This window comes from Salvelinus sp. IW2-2015, unplaced genomic scaffold (assembly GCF_002910315.2).
Source record: "Salvelinus sp. IW2-2015 unplaced genomic scaffold, ASM291031v2 Un_scaffold3714, whole genome shotgun sequence".
Classification (NCBI taxonomy): Eukaryota; Metazoa; Chordata; class Actinopteri; order Salmoniformes; family Salmonidae; genus Salvelinus; species Salvelinus sp. IW2-2015.
In genome coordinates, this window is record NW_019944991.1 from 53193 (window position 1) to 77041 (window position 23849).

General features: G+C 41.7%; 1 protein-coding gene across 1 annotated transcript in view; it reads left to right on the forward strand.

Annotated features, from left to right (window-relative positions):
* The window catches only part of LOC112067778 (NACHT, LRR and PYD domains-containing protein 3), a 57127-nt gene extending 37265 nt beyond the window's left edge, over positions 1 to 19862 (forward strand). Inside the window, 4 exon segments of the mRNA XM_024143182.2 lie at positions 16642 to 16722; positions 18373 to 18546; positions 18754 to 18800; positions 19060 to 19862. Coding sequence (XP_023998950.2) covers positions 16642 to 16722; positions 18373 to 18546; positions 18754 to 18800; positions 19060 to 19613 — 856 coding nt within the window. The 3' untranslated portion in view covers positions 19614 to 19862.
* The last annotated feature ends 3987 nt before the right edge of the window (positions 19863 to 23849 follow it).

Genomic DNA, 23849 nt, shown 5'->3' on the forward strand with positions numbered 1-23849 from the left:
GAAAAGGGCTGGCATTGAGGCCAATGAAGCCTCAGTGTACTCAGGATTGTGCACACAGCTCTTTAAAGAGGAATGTGGGCTGTACCAGGACAAGGTGTACTGCTTCGTGCATCTGAGCATTCAGGAGTTTCTGGCTGCCTGTATATGTGTTGTCTCATTCATCAACACAATGAGAATCTAATGGCCAAACCGCCAATCAATGTCCAGAAATGTTTTTGCGCTGTTCAGAGACAAGCTGAAAGTTACTTCCTACAAGAGTGCTGTGGATAAAGCATTACAAAGTGAGACGGGAAACCTGGACCTTTTCCTCCGCTCCTTCTGGGCCTCTCAATGGAGTCCAATCAGAAGCACTTACGAGGTCTACTGACAACGACAAGAAGCAGCTCACAGAGCCATGAAGAAACAGTCAAGTACATCAAGGAGAAGATCAGGGAGAATCCCTCTCCAGAGAGGTGCATCAATCTGTTCCACTGCTCTGAATTAACTGAATGACCATTCTCTAGTGGAGGAGATCCAAAGATACCTGAGATCAGGAAGTCTTTCAGAAGCTAAACTGTCACCTGCCACACGTGGTCAGCTCTGGTCTTTGTGTTGTTGACTTCAGAAAAGAGCTGGATGTGTTTGACCTGAAGAATAACCTCAGATCAGAGGGAAGGTCTTCTGAGGCTGCTGCCAGTGGTCAAAGCTCCAGAGCTGCTCTGTGAGTACATAAATGACATTTCAGTACTAATCAATCAGGAGAAATATTAGTTTGAAAAAATATTTTAATTATGTGTATAATATTATATTAAAAAACATATTGAATCAATGCATTGATTTCACATTTAGTATAACAATATGACCATATAATTCTAGGAGACGGAAGATAAATCTATATGTTTGTTTGAGAGAATAAACCAAATGCGTCTGCCATTGTCCTTCTACGCTACTGGTATTAAATTAACAGTGTGTTTGTGAAATTATGATGATCTCTCTGTCAGGCTGTCAGGCTGTGGAGTCAAAGAGAAAGGCTGTGCTTCTCTGGCTTCAGCTCTGATGTCAAATCCCTCACACCTGAGAAAGCTGGATCTGAGTAACAATGACCTGAAGGATTCAGGAGTGAAGCTGCTCTCTGCTGGACTGGGAATCCTCACTGTAAACTTGGAGACTCTGAGGTGAGTATTCTTGTATTTGGTCAGCAAGTGATAACAATTTGATTGTTCGTGTCAATCAATTCCCATTACATATCACCAGTTGTACAATTTACCGTTAATTCTTATCATTTCTAATCTACAATGTTGTTACTGTGGTTATGGTCATTTATTTTACTATATTCAATATTATTATTCAGTCTTCCCCTTCTCATTGTCGGAGTGGACACATTGTTTGCATAGTGCACAACCTATGCTATACTGTGAGAAAAAGTTCTGGTTTATTTCATTCCATTTATGAGTTTTGTCAATTTAGTAATTGTCTTTTGTTTGGAGCACTCCTGTCAATGTAGGCTATAGGTAGGCGTCTCAATCATTGATTGAAAGAACAGGACCTTCGGTCGACAAATATAATTTTTTGTCGGAAACAGCCTTAGTGTGGACTGTGTACTCAATACAATCTAAATCTGATACCTCAGTTTTGACTGATACTGCGTTTTTAAACTGGTCTGGTCAGTCTACTCAAATAGTTGTACTTCATATTTCTCTGTCTACAAGCAATACTTTGATCATTTGTAATGTCTAGTAATGATACATCCATTTAAATCAAATCAAATGTTATGTGTCATATACACGTGTTTAGCAGATGTTATTGCGGGTTTAGCGAATTGCTTTGCTTCTAGCTCCGGCAGTGCAGTAATTTCTAACAAGTGATATCAAACAGTTTCACAACATATACCTAAAATACAGGTAGTTCTAAATATGGAATGGATTACGAATATATACAATGTCAGAGCAGCATTGGACTGAGATACAGTGGCATAGTATAGAATACAGTATATGCATATGAGATGGGTGATGCAATATTTACAAACAATTAAAGTGACTAAGATACTGTAGAATAGTATAGAGTACAGTTTACACATATGAGATGAGTAATGCATGATACGGAGACATTATTAAAGTGGCTAGTGTTTCATTTCCTTAAAGTGGTCAGTGATTCCTAATCTATGTCTATAGGCTGCCACTCCCTGATGTGCTAGTGATGGCTGTTAGCAGTCTGATGGCCTTGAGATAGAGGCTGTTTTTCAGTCTCTCGGTCCCAGCTTTGATGCACCTGTACTGACCTCTCCTTCTGGATGATAGCAGGATGAACAGCAGTGCTTGGGTGGTTGATGTCCTTGATGATCTTTTTGGCCTTCCTATGGCATTGGGTGCTGTAGGTGTCCAGGAGGGTGGGAAGATCGCCCCGTAATGCGTTGGGCAGACCTCACCACCCTCTGGAGAGCTTTGCGGTTGTGGGCGGTGCAGTTGCCGTACCAGGCGGTGATACAGCCCGACAGGATGCTCTCAATTGTGCATCTGTAAAAGTTTGTGAGGGTTTTAGGTGTTAAGCCAAATTTCTTTAGCCTCCTGAGGTTGAAGAGGCGCTGTTGCTCCTTCTTCATCACACTGTCTTGTGGTGTGGACATTTCAGTTTGTCAGTTATGTGTACACAAGGAACTTGAAGCTTTCCACCTTCTCCACTGCGTTCCCATCGAGGTGCTCCCTCTGCTCAAGACCCAGGGCCTCGAGCTTGATGATGAGCTTGGAGGGTACTATGGTGTTGAATGCTGAGCTATAGTCAATGAACAGCATTCTTACATAGGTATGCCTCTGTCCAGATGGGACAGGGCAGGTGTGCAGTGTGGTGGAGATTGCATCATCTGTGGAAATATTGCGGCGGTAAGCAAATTGAAGAGGGTCCAGGGTGGCAGGTAAGGTGGAGGTGATATGATCCTTTTAGTCTCTCAAAGCACTTCATGATGACAGAGGTGAGTGCTTTGGAGCGATAGTCATTTAGTTCAATTACTTTAGCTTTTTTAGGTACAGGGACAATGGTGGCCATCTTGAAGTGGGGACAACAAACTGGGATAGGAATTGATTGAATATATCTGTAAACCAGCCAGCTGTCTGTGCATGCTCTGAGGACGTGGCTAGAAATGCCATCTAGGCCGGCATCCTTGCGAGGGTTAACACTCTTGAAACCTGTTGAGTGTAGGGGGCAGTATTTTGATGTTTGATGAAAACGTACCCAAATTTCTCAGGCCCAGAACTGGAATATGCATATAATTGTCAGATTAGGATAGAAAACACTCTACAGTATAACAGAACTGATATTGCAGGCGAAACCTGAGAAATCCAACCAGGAAGTGCCTAAAGAGAACGAATCCCTGTCCATTGCATGCCTTCCCTCCATTTAAAGGGATATCAACCAGATTCCTTTCCCTATGCTGTCCACATGGTGTGAACAGTCTTTAGACATAGTTTCAGGCGTTTATTCTGAATAATGAGCGAGAACGATCAAATCGTATCAGTGGATGGCTGGGTGCCAGCAGAGTTTTGTATGCGCAACAGCTTGGAGCAAACATTTTCTCTCTCTCTCTCTCCTATTGAAAAAGCTACGGTCCGGTTGAAATATATCGATTATTTATGTAAAAACAACCTGAGGTTTGATTATAAAAAATGTTTGACATGTTTCTTACGAACTTTACGGATACTATTGAATTTTCGTCTGCCCCGTCGTGACCGCTCGAGCCTGTGGATTACTGAACATAACGCGCCAACCAAATGGAGTATTTTGTATATAAAAAAATAATCTTTATGGAACCAAAGGAACATTTATTGTGTAACTGGGAGTCTTTGTGAGTGCAAACTTCGGAAGATCATCAAAGGTAAGCGATTCATTTTATTGCTTTCTGACTGTCGTGACCAATCTACTTTGCTGCTAGCTGTTTGTAATGTTTGTCTGTTGAGAGAGATGTCCTTACATAAACGCTTGGTTTGCTTTTTGTTAAAGCTTTTTTGAAATCTGACACGCTAGGTGGATTAACAACAAGCTAAGCTGTGTTTTGCTATATTGCACTTGTGATTTCATGAAAATTAAATATTTTTTGTAATTTAATTTGAATTTGGCGCTTTGCAATTCAGCGGATGTTGACGAAAATGATCCGCTAACGGGATGGGTGCGCCAAGAAGTTAAATGTCTTACTTCTCCATGTCGGCCATGGAGAAGGAGAGCCACAGTCTTTGGTAGCGGGCCGCGTCGGTAGCACTGTATTGTCCTCAAAGCTCTTCAACCGATCGCTGCCCGCCCGCCCGACTAGCATCACTACTCTGGACGGGTCTGACTTAGAATATGTGGACAACTTAAATACCTACAGTTGAAGTCGAAGTTTACATACACTTAGGTTGGAGTCATTAAAAGTCGTTTTTCAACCACTCCACAAATTTCTTGTTAACAAACTATAGTTTTGGCAAGTCGGTTAGGACATCTATTTTGTGCATGACACAAGTAATTTTCCAACAATTGTTTACAGACAGATTATTTCACTTATAATTCACTGTGTCACAATTCCAGTGGGTCAGAAGTTTACATACACTAAGTTGACTGTTCCTTTAAACAGCTTGGAAAATTCCAGAAAATGATGTCATGGCTTTAGAAGCTTCTGATAGGCTAATTGACATAATTTGAGTCAATTGGAGGTGTACCTGTGGATGTATTTCAAGGGATACCTTCAAACTCAGTGCCTCTTTGCTTGACATCATGGAAATCAACAGAAAGACCTCAGAAAAAAATTGTAAACCTCCACAAGTCTGGTTAATCCTTGGGGAAGGTACCACGTTCACTTGTACAAACAATAGTACGCAAGTAATAACACCATGGACTACGCAACCGTCATACAGCTCAGGAAGGAGACACGTTCTGTCTCCTAGAGATGAGCGTACTTTGGTGCGAAAAGTGCAACTCAATCCCAGAACAACAGCAAAGGACCTTGTGAAGATGTATCTAAATCCACAGTAAAACGAGTCCTATATCGACATAACCTGAAAGGCCGCTCAGCAAGGAAGAAAAGCCACTGCTCCAAAACCACCATTAAAAAAGCCAGACTACGGGTTGCAACTGCACATGTTGACGAATATCATACTTTTTGGAGAAATGTCCTCTGGTCTGATGAAACAAAAATAGAACTGTTTGGCCATAATGACCATCATTATGTTTTGAGGAAAAAGGGGGAGGCTTGCAAGCCGAAGAACACCATCCCAACCGTGAAGTACGGGGTGGCAACATCATGTTGTGGGGGTTCTTTGCTGCAGGAGGAACTGGTGCACTTACCAAAATAGATGGCATCATGAGGGAGGAAAATTATGTGGATATATTGAAGCAACATCTCAAGACATCAGTCAGGAAGTTAATGCTTGTTCGCAAATGGGTCTTCCAAATGGACAATGACCCCCAAGCATACTTCCAAAGTTGTGGCAAAATGGCTTATGGACAACAAAGTCAAAGTATTGGAGTGGCCATCACAAAGCCCTGACCTCAATCCTATAGAAAATGTGTGGGCAGAACTGAAAAAGCGTGTGCGACCAAGGAGGACTACCTGACAGAGCTGCCTCAGTTACACCAGCTCTGTCAGGAAGAATGGGCCAAAATTCACCCAACTTATTGTGGGATGCTTGTGGAAGGCTATCCGAAGGCTACCTGACATTTCACATTCTTAAAATAAAGTGGTGATCCTAACTGACCCAAGACAGGGAATTTTTATTTTTATTAAATGTCAGGAATTGTGAAAAATTTAGTTTAAATGTATTTGGCTAAGATGTATGTAAACTTCCGACTTCATCTGTAGGTATCTGGCTAGACTGTAAACTCTCCTTCCAGACGCACATTAAGCATCTCCAATCCAAAGTTAAATCTGGAATCGGCTTTCTATTTTGCAACAAAGCCTCCTTCACTCATGCTGCCAAACTTACCCTCCTAAAACTGACTATCCTACCAATCCTTGACTTCGGCGATGTAATTTACAAATTAGCCTCCAACACTCTACTCAGAAAATTGGATGCAGTCTATCACAGTGGCATCCGTTTTGTCACCAAAGCCCCATATACTACCCACCACTGCAACCTGTATGCTCTCTTTGGCTGGTCCTAGCTACATATTCGTCGCCAAACCCACTGGCTCCAGGTCATCTATAAGTCTTTGCTAGGTATAGCTCCGCCTTATCTCAGCTCACTGGTCACCATAGCAATACCCACCCGTAGCACGCGCTCCATCAGGTATATTTCACTGATCATCCCCAAAGCCAACGCCGCCTTTCCTTCCAGTTCTCTGCTGCCAATGACTGGAACGAATTGCAAAAATCACTGAAGTTGGAGACATATCTCCCTCACTAACTTTAAACTTCAGCTGCCAGAGCAGCTTACCGATCGCTGCAGCAGTACACAGCCCATCTGTAAATAGCCCATCCATCCAATCAACTACCTACCTCATCCCCATACTTGTTTTGTTTTTTTCTGCTCTTTTGCACACCAGTATTTCTACTTGCAGAATCCTCATCTGCACATATATCACTCCAGTGTAAATTGCTAAATTGTAATTACTTCACCACTATTGGCCTATTTTGTGCCTTACCTCCTTACTTCATTTGCACACGCTGTATACAGATTTTTCTATTGTGTTATTGACTGTACGTTTGTTTATCCCATGTGTAACTCTGTGTCGTTGGTTTTGTCACACTGCTTTGCTTTATCTTGGCCAGGTCGCAGTTGTAAATGAGAACTTGTTCTCAACTGGCCTACCTGGCTAAATACAGGTGAAATAAAAATTCATTTATAGAAAGCGAGCAAGCGAAGAAGGTGTTCAGCCTGTCCGGAAGCAAGACGTCGGTGTCCGTGACGTGGCTGGTTTTCCTGTTGTAATCCGTGATTGTCTGTAGACCCTGCCACTGTAGACTCTGAGTTGTTGAACTGAGACTCAACTTTGTTCCTATACCGATGTTTATCCTGCTTGATTGCTTTGCGGAGGGAACAACTACATTGTTTGTGTTCTTMCATATTCCCAGTCTTCTTGCCCTGGTCAGTTTTGCGCGAATGCTCCCGTCTATCCACGGATTCTAGTTGGGGTAGGTTTTAATAGTCACAGTGGGTACAACATCTCCTATGCACTTCCTGTTAAACTCATTCACCGTATCGCTATATGTGTCGATATTCTGAAACTACTCTGAACATATCCCAGTCCGCGTGATCAAAACAATCTTGAAGCGTGGATTCCAATTTGTCAGACCAGTGTTGAATAGTCCTTAACACAGGTGCTTTCTGTTTAAGTTTCTGCCTATAGGAGGGGAGTAGCAAGATGGAATCGTGGTCCGATTTGCCGAATGGAGGGCGGGGGAGGGCCTTATATGCATTCTGGAAGGTAGTATAGAAATTGTCGAGGGTTTTAGCAGAGCGAGTACAGCAATAAGTATGTTGATAGAATTTCACAAGCCTTTTCCTCAAATTTGCTCTGTTAAAATACCCAGCAACAATAAATGCAGCCTCAGGATATGTGGTTTCCAGTTTGCATAAAATCCAGTGAAGCTCTTTGAGAGCCGTCGTGGTATCCGCTTGGTGGGGATATAGACCGCTGTGGCTATTATTGACAAAAATTATCTCGGGAGATAGTACGGTCAGCATTTAATTGTGAGATATTCCAGGTCGGGTGAACAGAAGGACTTGAGTTCCTGTATGTTATCACAGTTACACCATGTCGTTAATCATAAAACATATACCTCCACCCTTCTGCTTCCCAGAGAGATGTTTGTTCCTGTCGGCGCGATGTACTGAGAACCCAACTGGCTTTACAGAGTCAGACAGTATATCTCAAGAGAGCCATGTTTCCGTGAAGCAGAGTATGTTACAATCCCTGGTGTCCCTCTGAAAAGCAACTCTCACCTTGAGCTCATCAATTTATTATCCAGAGATTGAACATTATCTAGTAAAATACTCTGGAGCGGTGGGTGGTGTGCACGTTTCCTGAGTCGGACCAGAAGACCGCCTCGAGTACCTCGCCGGCGTTGTTTTGGGTCAGCCTCTGGAATAAACTTGATACTTCTGCTCCGGCAGTGCAGTAATTTCTAACAAGTGATATCAAACAGTTTCACAACATATACTAAAATACAGGTAGTTCTAAATATGGAATGGATTACGAATATATACATATGTCAGAGCAGCATTGGACTGAGATACAGTGGCATAGTATAGAATACAGTATATGCATATGAGATGGGTGATGCAATATTTACAAACAATTAAAGTGACTAAGATACTGTAGAATAGTATAGAGTACAGTTTACACATATGAGATGAGTAATGCATGATACGGAGACATTATTAAAGTGGCTAGTGTTTCATTTCCTTAAAGTGGTCAGTGATTCCTAATCTATGTCTATAGGCTGCCACTCCCTGATGTGCTAGTGATGGCTGTTTAGCAGTCTGATGGCCTTGAGATAGAGGCTGTTTTTCAGTCTCTCGGTCCAGCTTTGATGCACCTGTACTGACCTCTCCTTCTGGATGATAGCAGGATGAACAGGCAGTGGCTTGGGTGGTTGATGTCCTTGATGATCTTTTTTGGCCTTCCTATGGCATTGGGTGCTGTAGGTGTCCAGGAGGGTGGGAAGATCGCCCCGGTAATGCGTTGGGCAGACCTCACCACCCTCTGGAGAGCTTTGCGGTTGTGGGGGTGCAGTTGCCGTACCAGGCGGTGATACAGCCCGACAGGATGCTCTCAATTGTGCATCTGTAAAAGTTTGTGAGGGTTTTAGGTGTTAAGCCAAATTTCTTTAGCCTCCTGAGGTTGAAGAGGCGCTGTTGCTCCTTCTTCATCACACTGTCTGTGTGGTGGACCATTTCAGTTTGTCAGTTATGTGTACACCAAGGAACTTGAAGCTTTCCACCTTCTCCACTGCGTTCCCATCGAGGTGCTCCCTCTGCTCAAGACCCAGGGCCTCGAGCTTGATGATGAGCTTGGAGGGTACTATGGTGTTGAATGCTGAGCTATAGTCAATGACAGCATTCTTACATAGGTATGCCTCTTGTCCAGATGGGACAGGGCAGTGTGCAGTGTGGTGGAGATTGCATCATCTGTGGAATATTGCGGCGGTAAGCAAATTGAAGAGGGTCCAGGGTGGCAGGTAAGGTGGAGGTGATATGATCCTTTAGTCTCTCAAAGCACTTCATGATGACAGAGGTGAGTGCTTTGGAGCGATAGTCATTTAGTTCAATTACTTTAGCTTTTTTAGGTACAGGGACAATGGTGGCCATCTTGAAGTGGGGACAACAAACTGGGATAGGAATTGATTGAATATATCTGTAAACCAGCCAGCTGGTCTGTGCATGCTCTGAGGACGTGGCTAGAAATGCCATCTAGGCCGGCATCCTTGCGAGGGTTAACACTCTTGAAACCTGTTGAGTGTAGGGGCAGTATTTTGATGTTTGGATGAAAAACGTACCCAATGAATGCTATTCTCAGGCCGCGAAGCGAATATGCATATAATTGTCAGATTAGGATAGAAAACACTCTACAGTATAACAGACTGATATTGCAGGCGAAAACCTGAGAAATCCACCAGGAAGTGCCTAAGAGAAACGAATCCCTGTTCCATTGCATGCCTTCCCTCCATTTAAAGGGATATCAACCAGATTCCTTTCCCTATGGCTTCCACATGGTGTGAACAGTCTTTAGACATAGTTTCAGGCGTTTATTCTGAATAATGAGCGAGAACGATCAAATCGTATCAGTGGATGGCTGGGTGCCAGCAGAGTTTTGTATGCGCAACAGCTTGGAGCAAACATTTTCTCTCTCTCTCTCTCCTATTGAAAAAGCTACGGTCCGGTTGAAATATTTAGATTATTTATTGTAAAAAACACACTGAGGTTTGATTATAAAAAATGTTTGACATGTTTCTACGAACTTTACGGATACTATTTGGAATTTTCGTCTGCCCCGTCGTGACCGCTCGAGCCTGTGGATTACTGAACATACGCGCCAACCAAATGGAGGTATTTTGTATATAAAAAATATCTTTATGGAACCAAAGGAACATTTATTGTGTAACTGGGAGTTTGTGAGTGCAAACTTCGGAAGTCATCAAAGGTAAGCGATTCATTTTATGCTTTTTCTGACTGTCGTGACCAATCTACTTTGCTGCTAGCTGTTTGTAATGTTTTGTCTGTTGAGAGAGATGTCCTTACATAAACGCTTGGTTTGCTTTTGCTGTAAAGCTTTTTTGAAATCTGACACGCTAGGTGGATTAACAACAAGCTAAGCTGTGTTTTGCTATATTGCACTTGTGATTTCATGAAAATTAAATATTTTTTGTAATTTAATTTGAATTTGGCGCTTTGCAATTCAGCGGATGTTGACGAAAATGATCCCGCTAACGGGATGGTGCGCCAAGAAGTTAAATGTCTTACTTCTCCATGTCGGCCATGGAAAGGAGAGCCACAGTCTTTGTAGCGGGCCGCGTCGGTAGCACTGTATTGTCCTCAAAGCTCTTCAACCGATCGCTGCCCGCCCGCCCGACTAGCATCACTACTCTGGACGGGTCTGACTTAGAATATGTGGACAACTATAAATACCTACAGTTGAAGTCGGAAGTTTACATACACTTAGGTTGGAGTCATTAAAAGTCGTTTTTCAACCACTCCACAAATTTCTTGTTAACAAACTATAGTTTTGGCAAGTCGGTTAGGACATCTATTTTGTGCATGACACAAGTAATTTTTCCAACAATTGTTTACAGACAGATTATTTCACTTATAATTCACTGTGACAATTCCAGTGGGTCAGAAGTTTACATACACTAAGTTGACTGGTTGGCGGTGGAAAAACACACTTTGATTGAACTTCTCAATCACTTCTCAATGGAAACCAAAGAATCAAGAATCTCCAACTACAACAAGTACAAAGTTCTGTTCATCTTCGATGGTCTGGATGAGTGCCGACTGCCCCTAGACTTCAAAAAGAACAAGATCTGTTGTGACGTCACAAAGTCAACCTCAGTGGATGTTCTGCTGACAAATCTCATCAAGGGAAATCTGCTTCCCTCTGCTCTCCTCTGGATAACTACCCGACCTGCAGCAGCCAATAAGATCCCTTCAGGGTGTGTTGACCAGGTGACAGAGGTACGAGGGTTCAATGACCCACAGAAGGAAGAATACTTCAGAAAAAGATTCAGTGATGATGAGGACCTGGCCAGCAGAATCATCTCACACATAAAGGCATCAAGGAGCCTCCACATCATGTGCCACATTCCAGTCTTCTGTTGGATTTCTGCAACAGTCCTTGAACACATGCTGAAACATAAGAGAGAAGAGATGCCCAAGACTCTGACTGAGATGTACACACACCTTCTGGAGTTTCATACCAAACAGAAGAATGAAAAGTATCTTGGGAAAGAAGAGACAGGTCCACACTGGAATAAAGAGAGCATTCTGTCACTGGGAAAACTGGCTTTTCAACAGCTTGTCAAGGGCAATCAGATTTTCTATCAAGAAGACCTGAAAAGGGCTGGCATTGAGGCCAATGAAGCCTCAGTGTACTCAGGATTGTGCACACAGCTCTTTAAAGAGGAATGTGGGCTGTACCAGGACAAGGTGTACTGCTTCGTGCATCTGAGCATTCAGGAGTTTCTGGCTGCTGTATATGTGTTGTTCTCATTCATCAACAACAATGAGAATCTAATGGCCAAACCGCAATCAATGTCCAGAAATGTTTTTGCGCTGTTCAGAGACAAGCCTGAAGTTACTTCCTACAAGAGTGCTGTGGATAAAGCATTACAAAGTGAGACGGGAAACCTGGACCTTTTCCTCCGCTTCCTTCTGGGCCTCTCAATGGAGTCCAATCAGAAGCACTTACGAGGTCTACTGACAACGACAAGAAGCAGCTCACAGAGCCATGAAGAAACAGTCAAGTACATCAAGGAGAAGATCAGGGAGAATCCCTCTCCAGAGAGGTGCATCAATCTGTTCCACTGTCTGAATGAACTGAATGACCATTCTCTAGTGGAGGAGATCCAAAGATACCTGAGATCAGGAAGTCTTTCAGAAGCTAAACTGTCACCTGCACAGTGGTCAGCTCTGGTCTTTGTGTTGTTGACTTCAGAAAAAGAGCTGGATGTGTTTGACCTGAAGAAATACCTCAGATCAGAGGAAGGTCTTCTGAGGCTGCTGCCAGTGGTCAAAGCCTCCAGAGCTGCTCTGTGAGTACATAAAATGACATTTCAGTACTAATCATCAGGAAGAAATATTCAGTTTAGAGAAAAATATGTGTTATAATATGTGTATAATATTATATTAAAAAACATATTGAATCAATGCATTGATGTTCACATTAGTATAACAATATGACCATATAATTCTAGGAGACGGAAGATAAATCTATATGTTGTTTGAGAGAATAAACCAAATGCGTCTGCCATTGTCCTTCTACGCTACTGGTATTAAATTAACAGTGTGTTTGTGAAATTATGATGATCTCTCTGTCAGGCTGTCAGGCTGTGGAGTCAAAGAGAAAGGCTGTGCTTCTCTGGCTTCAGCTCTGATGTCAAATCCCTCACACCTGAGAAAGCTGGATCTGAGTAACAATGACCTGAAGGATTCAGGAGTGAAGCTGCTCTCTGCTGGACTGGGGAATCCTCACTGTAAACTGGAGACTCTGAGGTGAGTATTCTTGTATTTGGTCAGCAAGTGATAACAATTTGATTGTTCGTGTCAATCAATTCCCCATTACATATCACCAGTTGTACATTTACCCGTTAATTCTTATCATTTCTAATCTACAATGTTTGTTACTGTGGTTATGGTCATTTATTTTACTATATTCAATATTATTATTTCAGTCTTCCCCTTCTCATTGTCGGAGTGGACACATTGTTTGCATAGTGCACAACCTATGCTATACTTGTGAGAAAAAGTTCTGGTTTATTTCATTCCATTTATGAGTTTTGTCAATTTAGTAATTGTCTTTTGTTTGGAGCACTCCTGTCAATGTAGGCCTATAGGTAGGCCGTCTCAATCATTGATTGAAAGAACAGGTGACCTTCGGTCGACAAATATAATTTTTTTGTCGGAAACAGCCTTAGTGTGGACTGTGTACTCAATACAATCTAAATCTGATACCTCAGTTTTTTGACTGATACTGCTTTTTAAACTGGTCTGGTCAGTCTACTCAAATAGTTGTACTTCATATTTCTCTGTCTACAAGCAATACTTTGATCATTTGTAATGTCTAGTAATGATACATCCATTTAAATCAAATCAAATGTTATTGGTCATATACACGTGTTTAGCAGATGTTATTGCGGGTTTAGCGAATTGCTTGTGCTTCTAGCTCCGGCAGTGCAGTAATTTCTAACAAGTGATATCAAACAGTTTCACAACATATACCTAAAATACAGGTAGTTCTAAATATGGAATGGATTACGAATATATACATATGTCAGAGCAGCATTGGACTGAGATACAGTGGCATAGTATAGAATACAGTATATGCATATGAGATGGGTGATGCAATATTTACAAACAATTAAAGTGACTAAGATACTGTAGAATAGTATAGAGTACAGTTTACACATATGAGATGAGTAATGCATGATACGGAGACATTATTAAAGTGGCTAGTGTTTCATTTCCTTAAAGTGGTCAGTGATTCCTAATCTATGTCTATAGGCTGCCACTCCCTGATGTGCTAGTGATGGCTGTTTAGCAGTCTGATGGCCTTGAGATAGAGGCTGTTTTTCAGTCTCTCGGTCCCAGCTTTGATGCACCTGTACTGACCTCTCCTTCTGGATGATAGCAGGATGAACAGGCAGTGGCTTGGGTGGTTGATGTCCTTGATGATCTTTTTGGCCTTCCTATGGCATTGGGTGCTGTAGGTGTCCAGGAGGGTGGGAAGATCGCCCCCGGTAATGCGTTGGGCAGACCTCACCACCCTCTGGAGAGCTTTGCGGTTGTGGGCGGTGCAGTTGCCGTACCAGGCGGTGATACAGCCCGACAGGATGCTCTCAATTGTGCATCTGTAAAAGTTTGTGAGGGTTTTAGGTGTTAAGCCAAATTTCTTTAGCCTCCTGAGGTTGAAGAGGCGCTGTTGCTCCTTCTTCATCACACTGTCTGTGTGGGTGGACCATTTCAGTTTGTCAGTTATGTGTACACCAAGGAACTTGAAGCTTTCCACCTTCTCCACTGCGTTCCCATCGAGGTGCTCCCTCTGCTCAAGACCCAGGGCCTCGAGCTTGATGATGAGCTTGGAGGGTACTATGGTGTTGAATGCTGAGCTATAGTCAATGAACAGCATTCTTACATAGGTATGCCTCTTGTCCAGATGGGACAGGGCAGTGTGCAGTGTGGTGGAGATTGCATCATCTGTGGAAATATTGCGGCGGTAAGCAAATTGAAGAGGGTCCAGGGTGGCAGGTAAGGTGGAGGTGATATGATCCTTTAGTCTCTCAAAGCACTTCATGATGACAGAGGTGAGTGCTTTGGAGCGATAGTCATTTAGTTCAATTACTTTAGCTTTTTTAGGTACAGGGACAATGGTGGCCATCTTGAAGTGGGGACAACAAACTGGGATAGGAATTGATTGAATATATCTGTAAACCAGCCAGCTGGTCTGTGCATGCTCTGAGGACGTGGCTAGAAATGCCATCTAGGCCGGCATCCTTGCGAGGGTTAACACTCTTGAAACCTGTTGAGTGTAGGGGGCAGTATTTTGATGTTTGGATGAAAAACGTACCCAAATTTCTCAGGCCCAGAAGCTGGAATATGCATATAATTGTCAGATTAGGATAGAAAACACTCTACAGTATAACAGAACTGATATTGCAGGCGAAAACCTGAGAAATCCAACCAGGAAGTGCCTAAGAGAAACGAATCCCTGTTCCATTGCATGCCTTCCCTCCATTTAAAGGGATATCAACCAGATTCCTTTCCCTATGGCTTCCACATGGTGTGAACAGTCTTTAGACATAGTTTCAGGCGTTTATTCTGAATAATGAGCGAGAACGATCAAATCGTATCAGTGGATGGCTGGGTGCCAGCAGAGTTTTGTATGCGCAACAGCTTGGAGCAAACATTTTCTCTCTCTCTCTCTCCTATTGAAAAAGCTACGGTCCGGTTGAAATATTATCGATTATTTATTGTAAAAACAACCTGAGGTTTGATTATAAAAAATGTTTGACATGTTTCTACGAACTTTACGGATACTATTTGGAATTTTCGTCTGCCCCGTCGTGACCGCTCGAGCCTGTGGATTACTGAACATAACGCGCCAACCAAATGGAGGTATTTTGTATATAAAAAATAATCTTTATGGAACCAAAGGAACATTTATTGTGTAACTGGGAGTCTTGTGAGTGCAAACTTCGGAAGATCATCAAAGGTAAGCGATTCATTTTATTGCTTTTCTGACTGTCGTGACCAATCTACTTTGCTGCTAGCTGTTTGTAATGTTTTGTCTGTTGAGAGAGATGTCCTTACATAAACGCTTGGTTTGCTTTTGCTGTAAAGCTTTTTTGAAATCTGACACGCTAGGTGGATTAACAACAAGCTAAGCTGTGTTTTGCTATATTGCACTTGTGATTTCATGAAAATTAAATATTTTTTGTAATTTAATTTGAATTTGGCGCTTTGCAATTCAGCGGATGTTGACGAAAATGATCCCGCTAACGGGATGGGTGCGCCAAGAAGTTAAATGTCTTACTTCTCCATGTCGGCCATGGAGAAGGAGAGCCCACAGTCTTTGGTAGCGGGCCGCGTCGGTAGCACTGTATTGTCCTCAAAGCTCTTCAACCGATCGCTGCCCGCCCGCCCGACTAGCATCACTACTCTGGACGGGTCTGACTTAGAATATGTGGACAACTATAAATACCTACAGTTGAAGTCGGAAGTTTACATACACTTAGGTTGGAGTCATTAAAAGTCGTTTTTCAACCACTCCACAAATTTCTTGTTAACAAACTATAGTTTTGGCAAGTCGGTTAGGACATCTATTTTGTGCATGACACAAGTAATTTTTCCAACAATTGTTTACAGACAGATTATTTCACTTATAATTCACTGTGTCACAATTCCAGTGGGTCAGAAGTTTACATACACTAAGTTGACTGTTGGCGGTGGGTGGGTGGTGTGCACGTTTCCTGAGTCGGACCAGAAGACCGCCTCGAGTACCTCGCCGGCGTTGTTTTGGGTCAGCCTCTGGAATAAACTTGATTGCTCTCAGGAAAGTAAACAAAGGATCCGCTCCAGGGAGGTCGTAATGCTGGAAGTTCTCGTGAGTTACCGCCGCTCTAATATCCAATAGTTCTTCCCGGCAGTAAATAATGACACAAAACAATTCCTGAGCTAATAACGTAAACAATAGTACATAAACAAAATACAGCAGAGTTGCTTGAGAGCTAGCCGCGATACTGCCATCTCCTTCGGCGCCATCTTTATGAATAGATATGGCAGGTTTCAGGACACTGATAAACTGTATCTGAACATGTTGAAAAATATACTGCCTCTCTATTTTCACAGTTAAAGAATAGCAGTATGGTTTTAACATTGATTTTAATCTTTGCAGACTGTCAGGCTGTGGAGTCACAGAGAAAGGCTGTGCTTCTCTGGTCTCAGCTCTGAGGTCAAACTCGTCACAACTGAGAGAGCTGGATCTAAGTAACAATGACCTGAAGGATTCAGGAGTGAAGCTTCTCTCAGCTGGACTGGGGAATCCCCACTGTAAACTGGAGATTCTGAGGTCAGTATTCCTGTATTTGGTCAACAAATGGTAACTGTTCACCAGATCCACATGTGTTTACCAGGCACACATAGTCCACACCATATGTGCTTGGACAGTGAAGTATATACACACACACACACGATAACATACACACTATACGGTAGATATGTGGTAGTGGTGGAGTAGGGGCCTGAGAGCACACAGTGTGATGTGAAATCTGTGAATATATTGTAATGTTTTTAAAATTGTATAAACTGCCTTAATTTTGCTGGACCCCAGGAAGAGGAGCTGCTGCTTTGGCAGCTAATGGGGATCCATAATAAATACAAATACAGTTTTACATTTGGCCCTATGTTCCAGCATTTTGAATTTCAGATTGAATGCTTCATATTAGGCCACAGTACAGAATACCAACTTTTATTTAAAGGTATTCATACATATCTGTTTAACCATTTAGAAGTGAAAGCACTTTATGTATGTAGTTCTCCCATTTGAAAAAGTTGTAATTATTTGGACAAATTCACTTATAGTGTATTAAAGTAGCCAAAAGTGTAGTATTTGGTCCCATATTCCTTGCCCACGGTGATTACATCAAGCGTGTTACTCTACACACTTGTTGAATGCATTCAATGTTTGTTTTGGTTGTGTTTTCCAATAGAAAATCAATGGTGAATAACGTCATTTTTGGAGTCACTTCACTTGTATTGTAATTAAGAATAGAAGATGTTTCTGAACACGTCTACATTCATGTGGATACTACCATGATTATGAATAATCATGCATAATCATGAATGAATCGTGAATGATGTATAATGAGAAAGTTACAGAGGCGCAAAGGTCATACCCCCTCTGTTATTGGTAATGGTGAGAGGTTAGCATGTTTTGTTGTAGTCTCAGTAACTTCCTCACTCATCATTTTTCATGATTCATTCATGATTTTTCTTAATCATGGCATCATTACAATTAATTTAGTAGTGTTTATGAACAGGTTATCTACTCACTTAGAAAGAAAATTACTCCTGTCATCATCCACCATTCAGTTACTATTGGGCAAAACATAACCCAAAACACAACCAAAACAAACTGCAAATGCAACCAACGAGTTTGGGACCAAATACTAAACTTTTGACTACTTTGATACACTGTAAGTGAATTGGTCAGAATAGTTATGACTTCTTCAAATGGGGGAACTAGATGCATAGCGTGCTTTATTTTCTAAACGGTGAAACGGATATGTATGAAAATACCCTCAAATAAAAGGTGACATTATATACTGTCACCTCATATGAAACATTTGATCTGAAATTCAAAATGCTGGAGTATAGAGCCACATTTAAAATGTTAGCTTCACTGTCAAACTAGATATGGTGTGGACTGTATACTCAATACAATCTAAATCTGATACCTCACTGTCTGTCTTTTGACTGATACTGCTTTGTAAACTGGTCTGGTCTGTCTACTCAAATATTTGTAATATACATTTTGTCTCTACAAGCAATACTTTGATCATTTTGAATTTTTTATCGTATACAGTACATCCATTTATGAATACATATGTCAGGTTTCAGGACAATGATACATCTTTATATGTTGAAAAAATATACTGCCATTCTGTTTTCACCACCAAAGAAGAGCAGTGTGCTTTTAAAATGAGTTGACTCTTTGCAGGCTGTCAGGCTGTCTAGTCACAGAGGAAGGCTGTGCTTCCCTTGTCTCAGCTCTGAGGTCAAACCCCTCACACCTGAGAGAGCTGGACCTGAGCTACAATCACCCAGGAAACTCAGGAGTCAGACTGCTCTCTGCTGGACTGGAGGATCCACACTGCAGACTGGAGAAACTCAAGTATGGAGAGGGTTTATGTCAATGCTCATATCAGACATGTTTGAGTTATCAAGCTAGTTAAGACAAACATTCTTACTACCACTTGGACGAAGTTATATGCTATGTGTGAGTGTGTGTGTGGGTGTCTGTGTGTGTGCGTGCGTTCACATGTATCTCTCAATAAAATACGTATCACTCAATACAATGTTCTTCTGCTTACCGCTACAGTGTGGAACATGGTGGAGAGAACACAATGAAACTTGGACTTAGAAAATGTGAGTGTTGAATGCTGTGAAGAATATGACTAATAATAAGTCTTAATTCAAGTTAAGTCAAAGTCAAAGACCACCATCATTACTTACTTGGTCATATTAAATATAAGCTGTACTTCTACAGAAGCAGAAATCAGGGACACAAAAGTTTAGAAAGTGTTGCTTTGACAATGTGTGTGTGTCTGTGTATGTTCGTATTACTTTAGAAATGTGTGTGTTCATGCTGATGATTTCTAATAATGTGTCTGGTTTCATCCATCAGATGCCTGTGATCTCACACTGGACCCAAACACAGTAAACAGACACCTCTCTCTGTCTGAGGAAAACACAAAGGTGACATGGAGGAGAGAAGAGCAGCCGTATCCTGATCACCGAGAGAGATTTGACTGGAAACAGGTGCTGTGTAGAGAGGGTCTGACTGGGCGCTGTTACTGGGAGGCAGAGTGGAGTGGRAGAGGGGCTTACATAGGAGTGACATATAAAGGAATCAGCAGGAAAGGAAGTGGTAATGACAGTGGGATTGGATGGAATGACAAGTCCTGGAGTCTGTTCTACTCTGCCAACAGTTTTGTTGCCTGGCACAATGATAATCCCACTACCATAGATGTCCCGTCCTCCAGATCCCACAGAGTAGGAGTGTATCTGGACTGGCCAGCCGGCACTCTGTCCTTCTACAGAGTCTCCTCTGACACACTGACCCACCTGTACACATTCTACACCACATTCACTGAGCCCCTCTATCCAGGGTTTCATGTTTGGTTTGATGCCGCCTCAGTGTCCCTGTGTCAGGTGGTTCCTGTGTCAAACACAACATGATATTTCACTCTAATCCTGGTCATGTTCAGTAAGACACACTGGAGCAACAATGTAGAATAGCTCTCTAGTGTGTAAACATATGATAGTAAATAATCATGAATACCCACCATTGAAGTTGACAGACATTGTCAACTAGAGTCCTTCATTAATAGAATGAATCACCACACTGTTGTAATAACTGGTTTCATTTAGAAATTCATTTAGAAATACAGATGTGACTAATAAAGGTTAATCAACCAGATGAAAGAAGAGAGGTGTAAATGTTTTATTATTGATCACAATATGACAGTACAGTAAATGGACTACAGTAATAGGGGTTGTTTTCAGTACATAGAAAAGGGTCTTATTCAGTTGAAAAATAAGCTTTTATGATCACACACACACACACACAGACCTTAACTGTGTAAAATGTCATCTTCAGTGGGGTCGTAGCTGTATTGAAGCGGTGTGTTTTTAGTGAATCTCCTTTCTCTGTCATCTCTGGTTCAACACCCTCTGTGGGGTCAGAAACATTCAGGGGAAATGGAAAGAGATCATGTGACGTGACTTCCGGTTTTGGACGTTAACATCACAACATCTTAACTCCTCCTCCACATTTACTGGATTGGTTCAACAGTACAGAAGAGAACCTCCCTCAATACATATTAATATATACATGACCGTTCAAAAGTTTGGGGTCACTTACAAATGTCCTTGTTTTTGAAAGAAAAGCTAATTTTTGGTCCATTAAAATAACATAAAATTCATCAGAAATACAGTGTAGACATTGTTAATGTTGTAAATAACTATTGTAGCTGGAAACGGCTGATTTTTAATGGAATATCTACATAGGTGTACAGAAGCCCATTATCAGCAACCATCACTTCTGTGTTCCAATGGCACGTTGTGTTAGCTAATCCATTTGATCATTTTAAAAGGCTAATTGATCATTAGAAAACCCTTTTACAATTATGTTAGCACTGCTGAAAAATGTTTTGCTGATTAAAGAAGCAATAAAACTTGCCTTCTTTAGGCTAGTTGAATATCTGGAGTATCAGCATTTGTGGGTTTGATTACAGGCTCATAATGGCCAGAAACAAATAACTTTCTTCTGAAAGTCTTTTCTTGTTCTGAGAAATTAAGGCTATTCCATGCGAGAAATTGCCAAGAAACTGAAGATCTCGTACAACGCTGTGTACTACTCCCTTCCCAGAACAGTGCAAACTGGCTCTAACCAGAATAGAAAGAGGAGTGGGAGGCCCCGGTGCACAACTGAGCAAGAGGACAAGTACATTAGAGTGTCAAGTTTGAGAAACAGACGTTTCACAAGTCCTCAACTGGCAGCTTCATTAAATAGTACCCGCAAAACACCAGTCTCAATGTCAACAGTGAAGAGTCATTTACATTAACAATGTCTACACTGTATTTCTGATACATTTTATGTTATTTTAATGGACAAGAAATGTGCTTATCTTTCAAAAACAAGGACATTTCTAAGTGCCCAAACTTTTGAACGGCAGTGTTTATATACAGTGGGGCAAAAAAGTATTTAGTCAGCCACCAATTGTGCAAGTTCTCCCACTTAAAAAGATGAGAGAGGCCTGTATTTTTCATCATAGGTAGACTTCAACTATGACCGCACAAAATGAGGGGGAAAAATCCAGAAAATCACATTGTAGGATTTTTAATGAATTTATTTGAAATTATGGTGTAAAATAAGTATTTGGTCACCTACAAACAAGCAAGATTTCTGGCTCTCACAGACCTGTAACTTCTTCTTTAAGAGGCTCCTCTGTCCTCCACTCGTTACCTGTATTAATGGCACCTGTTTGAACTTGTTATCAGTATAAAAGACACCTGTCCACAACCTCAAACAGTCACACTCCAAACTCCACTATGGCCAAGACCAAAGAGCTGTCAAAGGACACCAGAAACAAAATTGTAGACCTGCACCAGGCTGGGAAGACTGAATTCTGCAATAGGTAAGCAGCTTGGTTTGAAGAATAAACTGTGGGCAATTATTAGGAAATGGAAGACATACAAGACCACTGATAATCTCCCTCGATCTGGGGCTCCACGCAAGATCTCACCCCGTGGGGTCAAAATGATCACAAGAACGGTGAGCAAAAATCCCAGAACCACACTGGGGGACCTAGTGAATGACCTGCAGAGAGCTGGGACCAAAGTAACAAAGCCTACCATCAGTAACACACTACGCCGCCAGGGACTCAAACCTGCAGTGCCAGACGTGTCCCCTGCTTAAGCCAGTACATGTCCAGGCCCGTCTGAAGTTTGCTAGAGAGCATTTGGATGATCCAAAAGAAGATTGGGAGAATGTCATATGGTCAGATGAAACCAAAATAGAACTTTTTGGTAAAAACTCAACTCGTCGTGTTTGGAGGACAAAGAATGCTGAGTTGCATCAAAGAACACCATACCTACTGTGAAGCATGGGGGTGGAAACATCATGCTTTGGGGCTGTTTTTCTGCAAAGGGACCAGGAGACTGATCCGTGTAAAGGAAAGAATGAATGGGGCCATGTATCGTGAGATTTTGAGTGAAAACCTCCTTCCATCAGCAAGGGCATTGAAGATGAAACGTGGCTGGGTCTTTCAGCATGACAATGATCCAAACACAGCCTGGGCAACGAAGGAGTGGCTTCGTAAGAAGCATTTCAACGTCCTGGAGTGGCCTAGCCAGTCTCCAGATCTCAACCCATAGAAAATCTTTGGAGGGAGTTGAAAGTCCGTGTTGCCCAGCAACAGCCCCAAAACATCACTGCTCTAGAGGAGATTTGCATGGAGGAATGGGCCAAAATACCAGCAACAGTGTGTGAAAACCTTGTGAAGACTTACAGAAAACGTTTGACCTCTGTCATTGCCAACAAAGGGTCATATAACAAAGTATTGAGATAAACTTTTGTTATTGACCAAATACTTATTTTCCACCATAATTTGCAAATAAATTCATTAAATATCCTACAATGTGATTTTCTGGATTTTTCCCCCTCATTTTGTCTGTCATAGTTGAAGTGTACCTATGATGAAAATTACAGGCCTCTCTCATATTTTTAAGTGGGAGAACTTGCACAATTGGTGGCTGACTAAATACTTTTTTGCCCCATTGTATATACAGTACCAGTCAAAAGTTTGGACATACCTACTCATTCCAGGGTTTTTCTTTACTTTTACTATTTTCTGCATTGTAGAATAATAGTAAAGACATCAAAACTATGAAATAATACATATGAATCATGTAGTAACCAAAAAGTGTTAAACAAATCAAAATATATTTTGATTTGAGGTTCTTCAAAGTAGCCATTCTCTCAACCAATTTCATGAGGTAGTCACCTGGAATGCATTTCAATTAACAGGTGTACCTTGTTAAAAGTTAATTTGTGGAATTTCTTTCCTTCTTAATGCGTTTGAGCCAATCAGTTGTGTTGTGACAAGGAATGGGTGGTATACAGAAGATTGCCCTATTTGGTAAAAGACCAAGTCCATATTATGACAAGAACAGCTCAAATAAACAAATAGAAATTTCAAGAACTTTGAAAGTTTCTTCATGTGCAGTCGCAAAAACCATCAAGTGCTATGATGAAACTGTCTCTCATGAGGACTGCCACAGGAAAGGAAGACCCAGAGTTACCTCTGCTGCAGAGGATGAGTTCATTAGAGTTACCAGCCTCAGAAATTGCAGCCCAAATAAATTCTTCACAGAGTTCAAGTAACAGACACATCTCAACATCAACTGTTCAGAGGAGACTGCGTGAATCAGGCTTTCATGGTCAAATTGCTAAAATTAAACACTACTAAAGGACACCAATAGGAAGAAGAGACTTGCTTGGGCCAAGAAACACGAGTAATGGTCCATAGACGGGCGGAAATCTGTCCTTTGGTCTGATGAGTCAAAATTTGAGATTTTTGGTTCCAACCACTGTGTCTTTGTGAGACGCAGAGTAGGTGAACGGATGATCTCTGCATGTGTGGTCCCCACCGTGAAGCATGGAGGAGGAGGTGTGATGGTTTGGGGGTGTTTTGCTGGTGACACTGTCTGTGATTTATTTAGGATTTAAGGCAAACTTAACCAGCATGGCTACCACAGCATTCTGCAGCGATACACCATCCCATCTGGTTTGCGCTTAGTGGGACTATCATTTGTTTTTCAAAAGGACATCACCGAACACACCTCCAGTCTCCTGTAAGGGCTTTGTTTTGATGACAGCTTTGCACRCTCTTGGCATTCTCTCAACCAGGT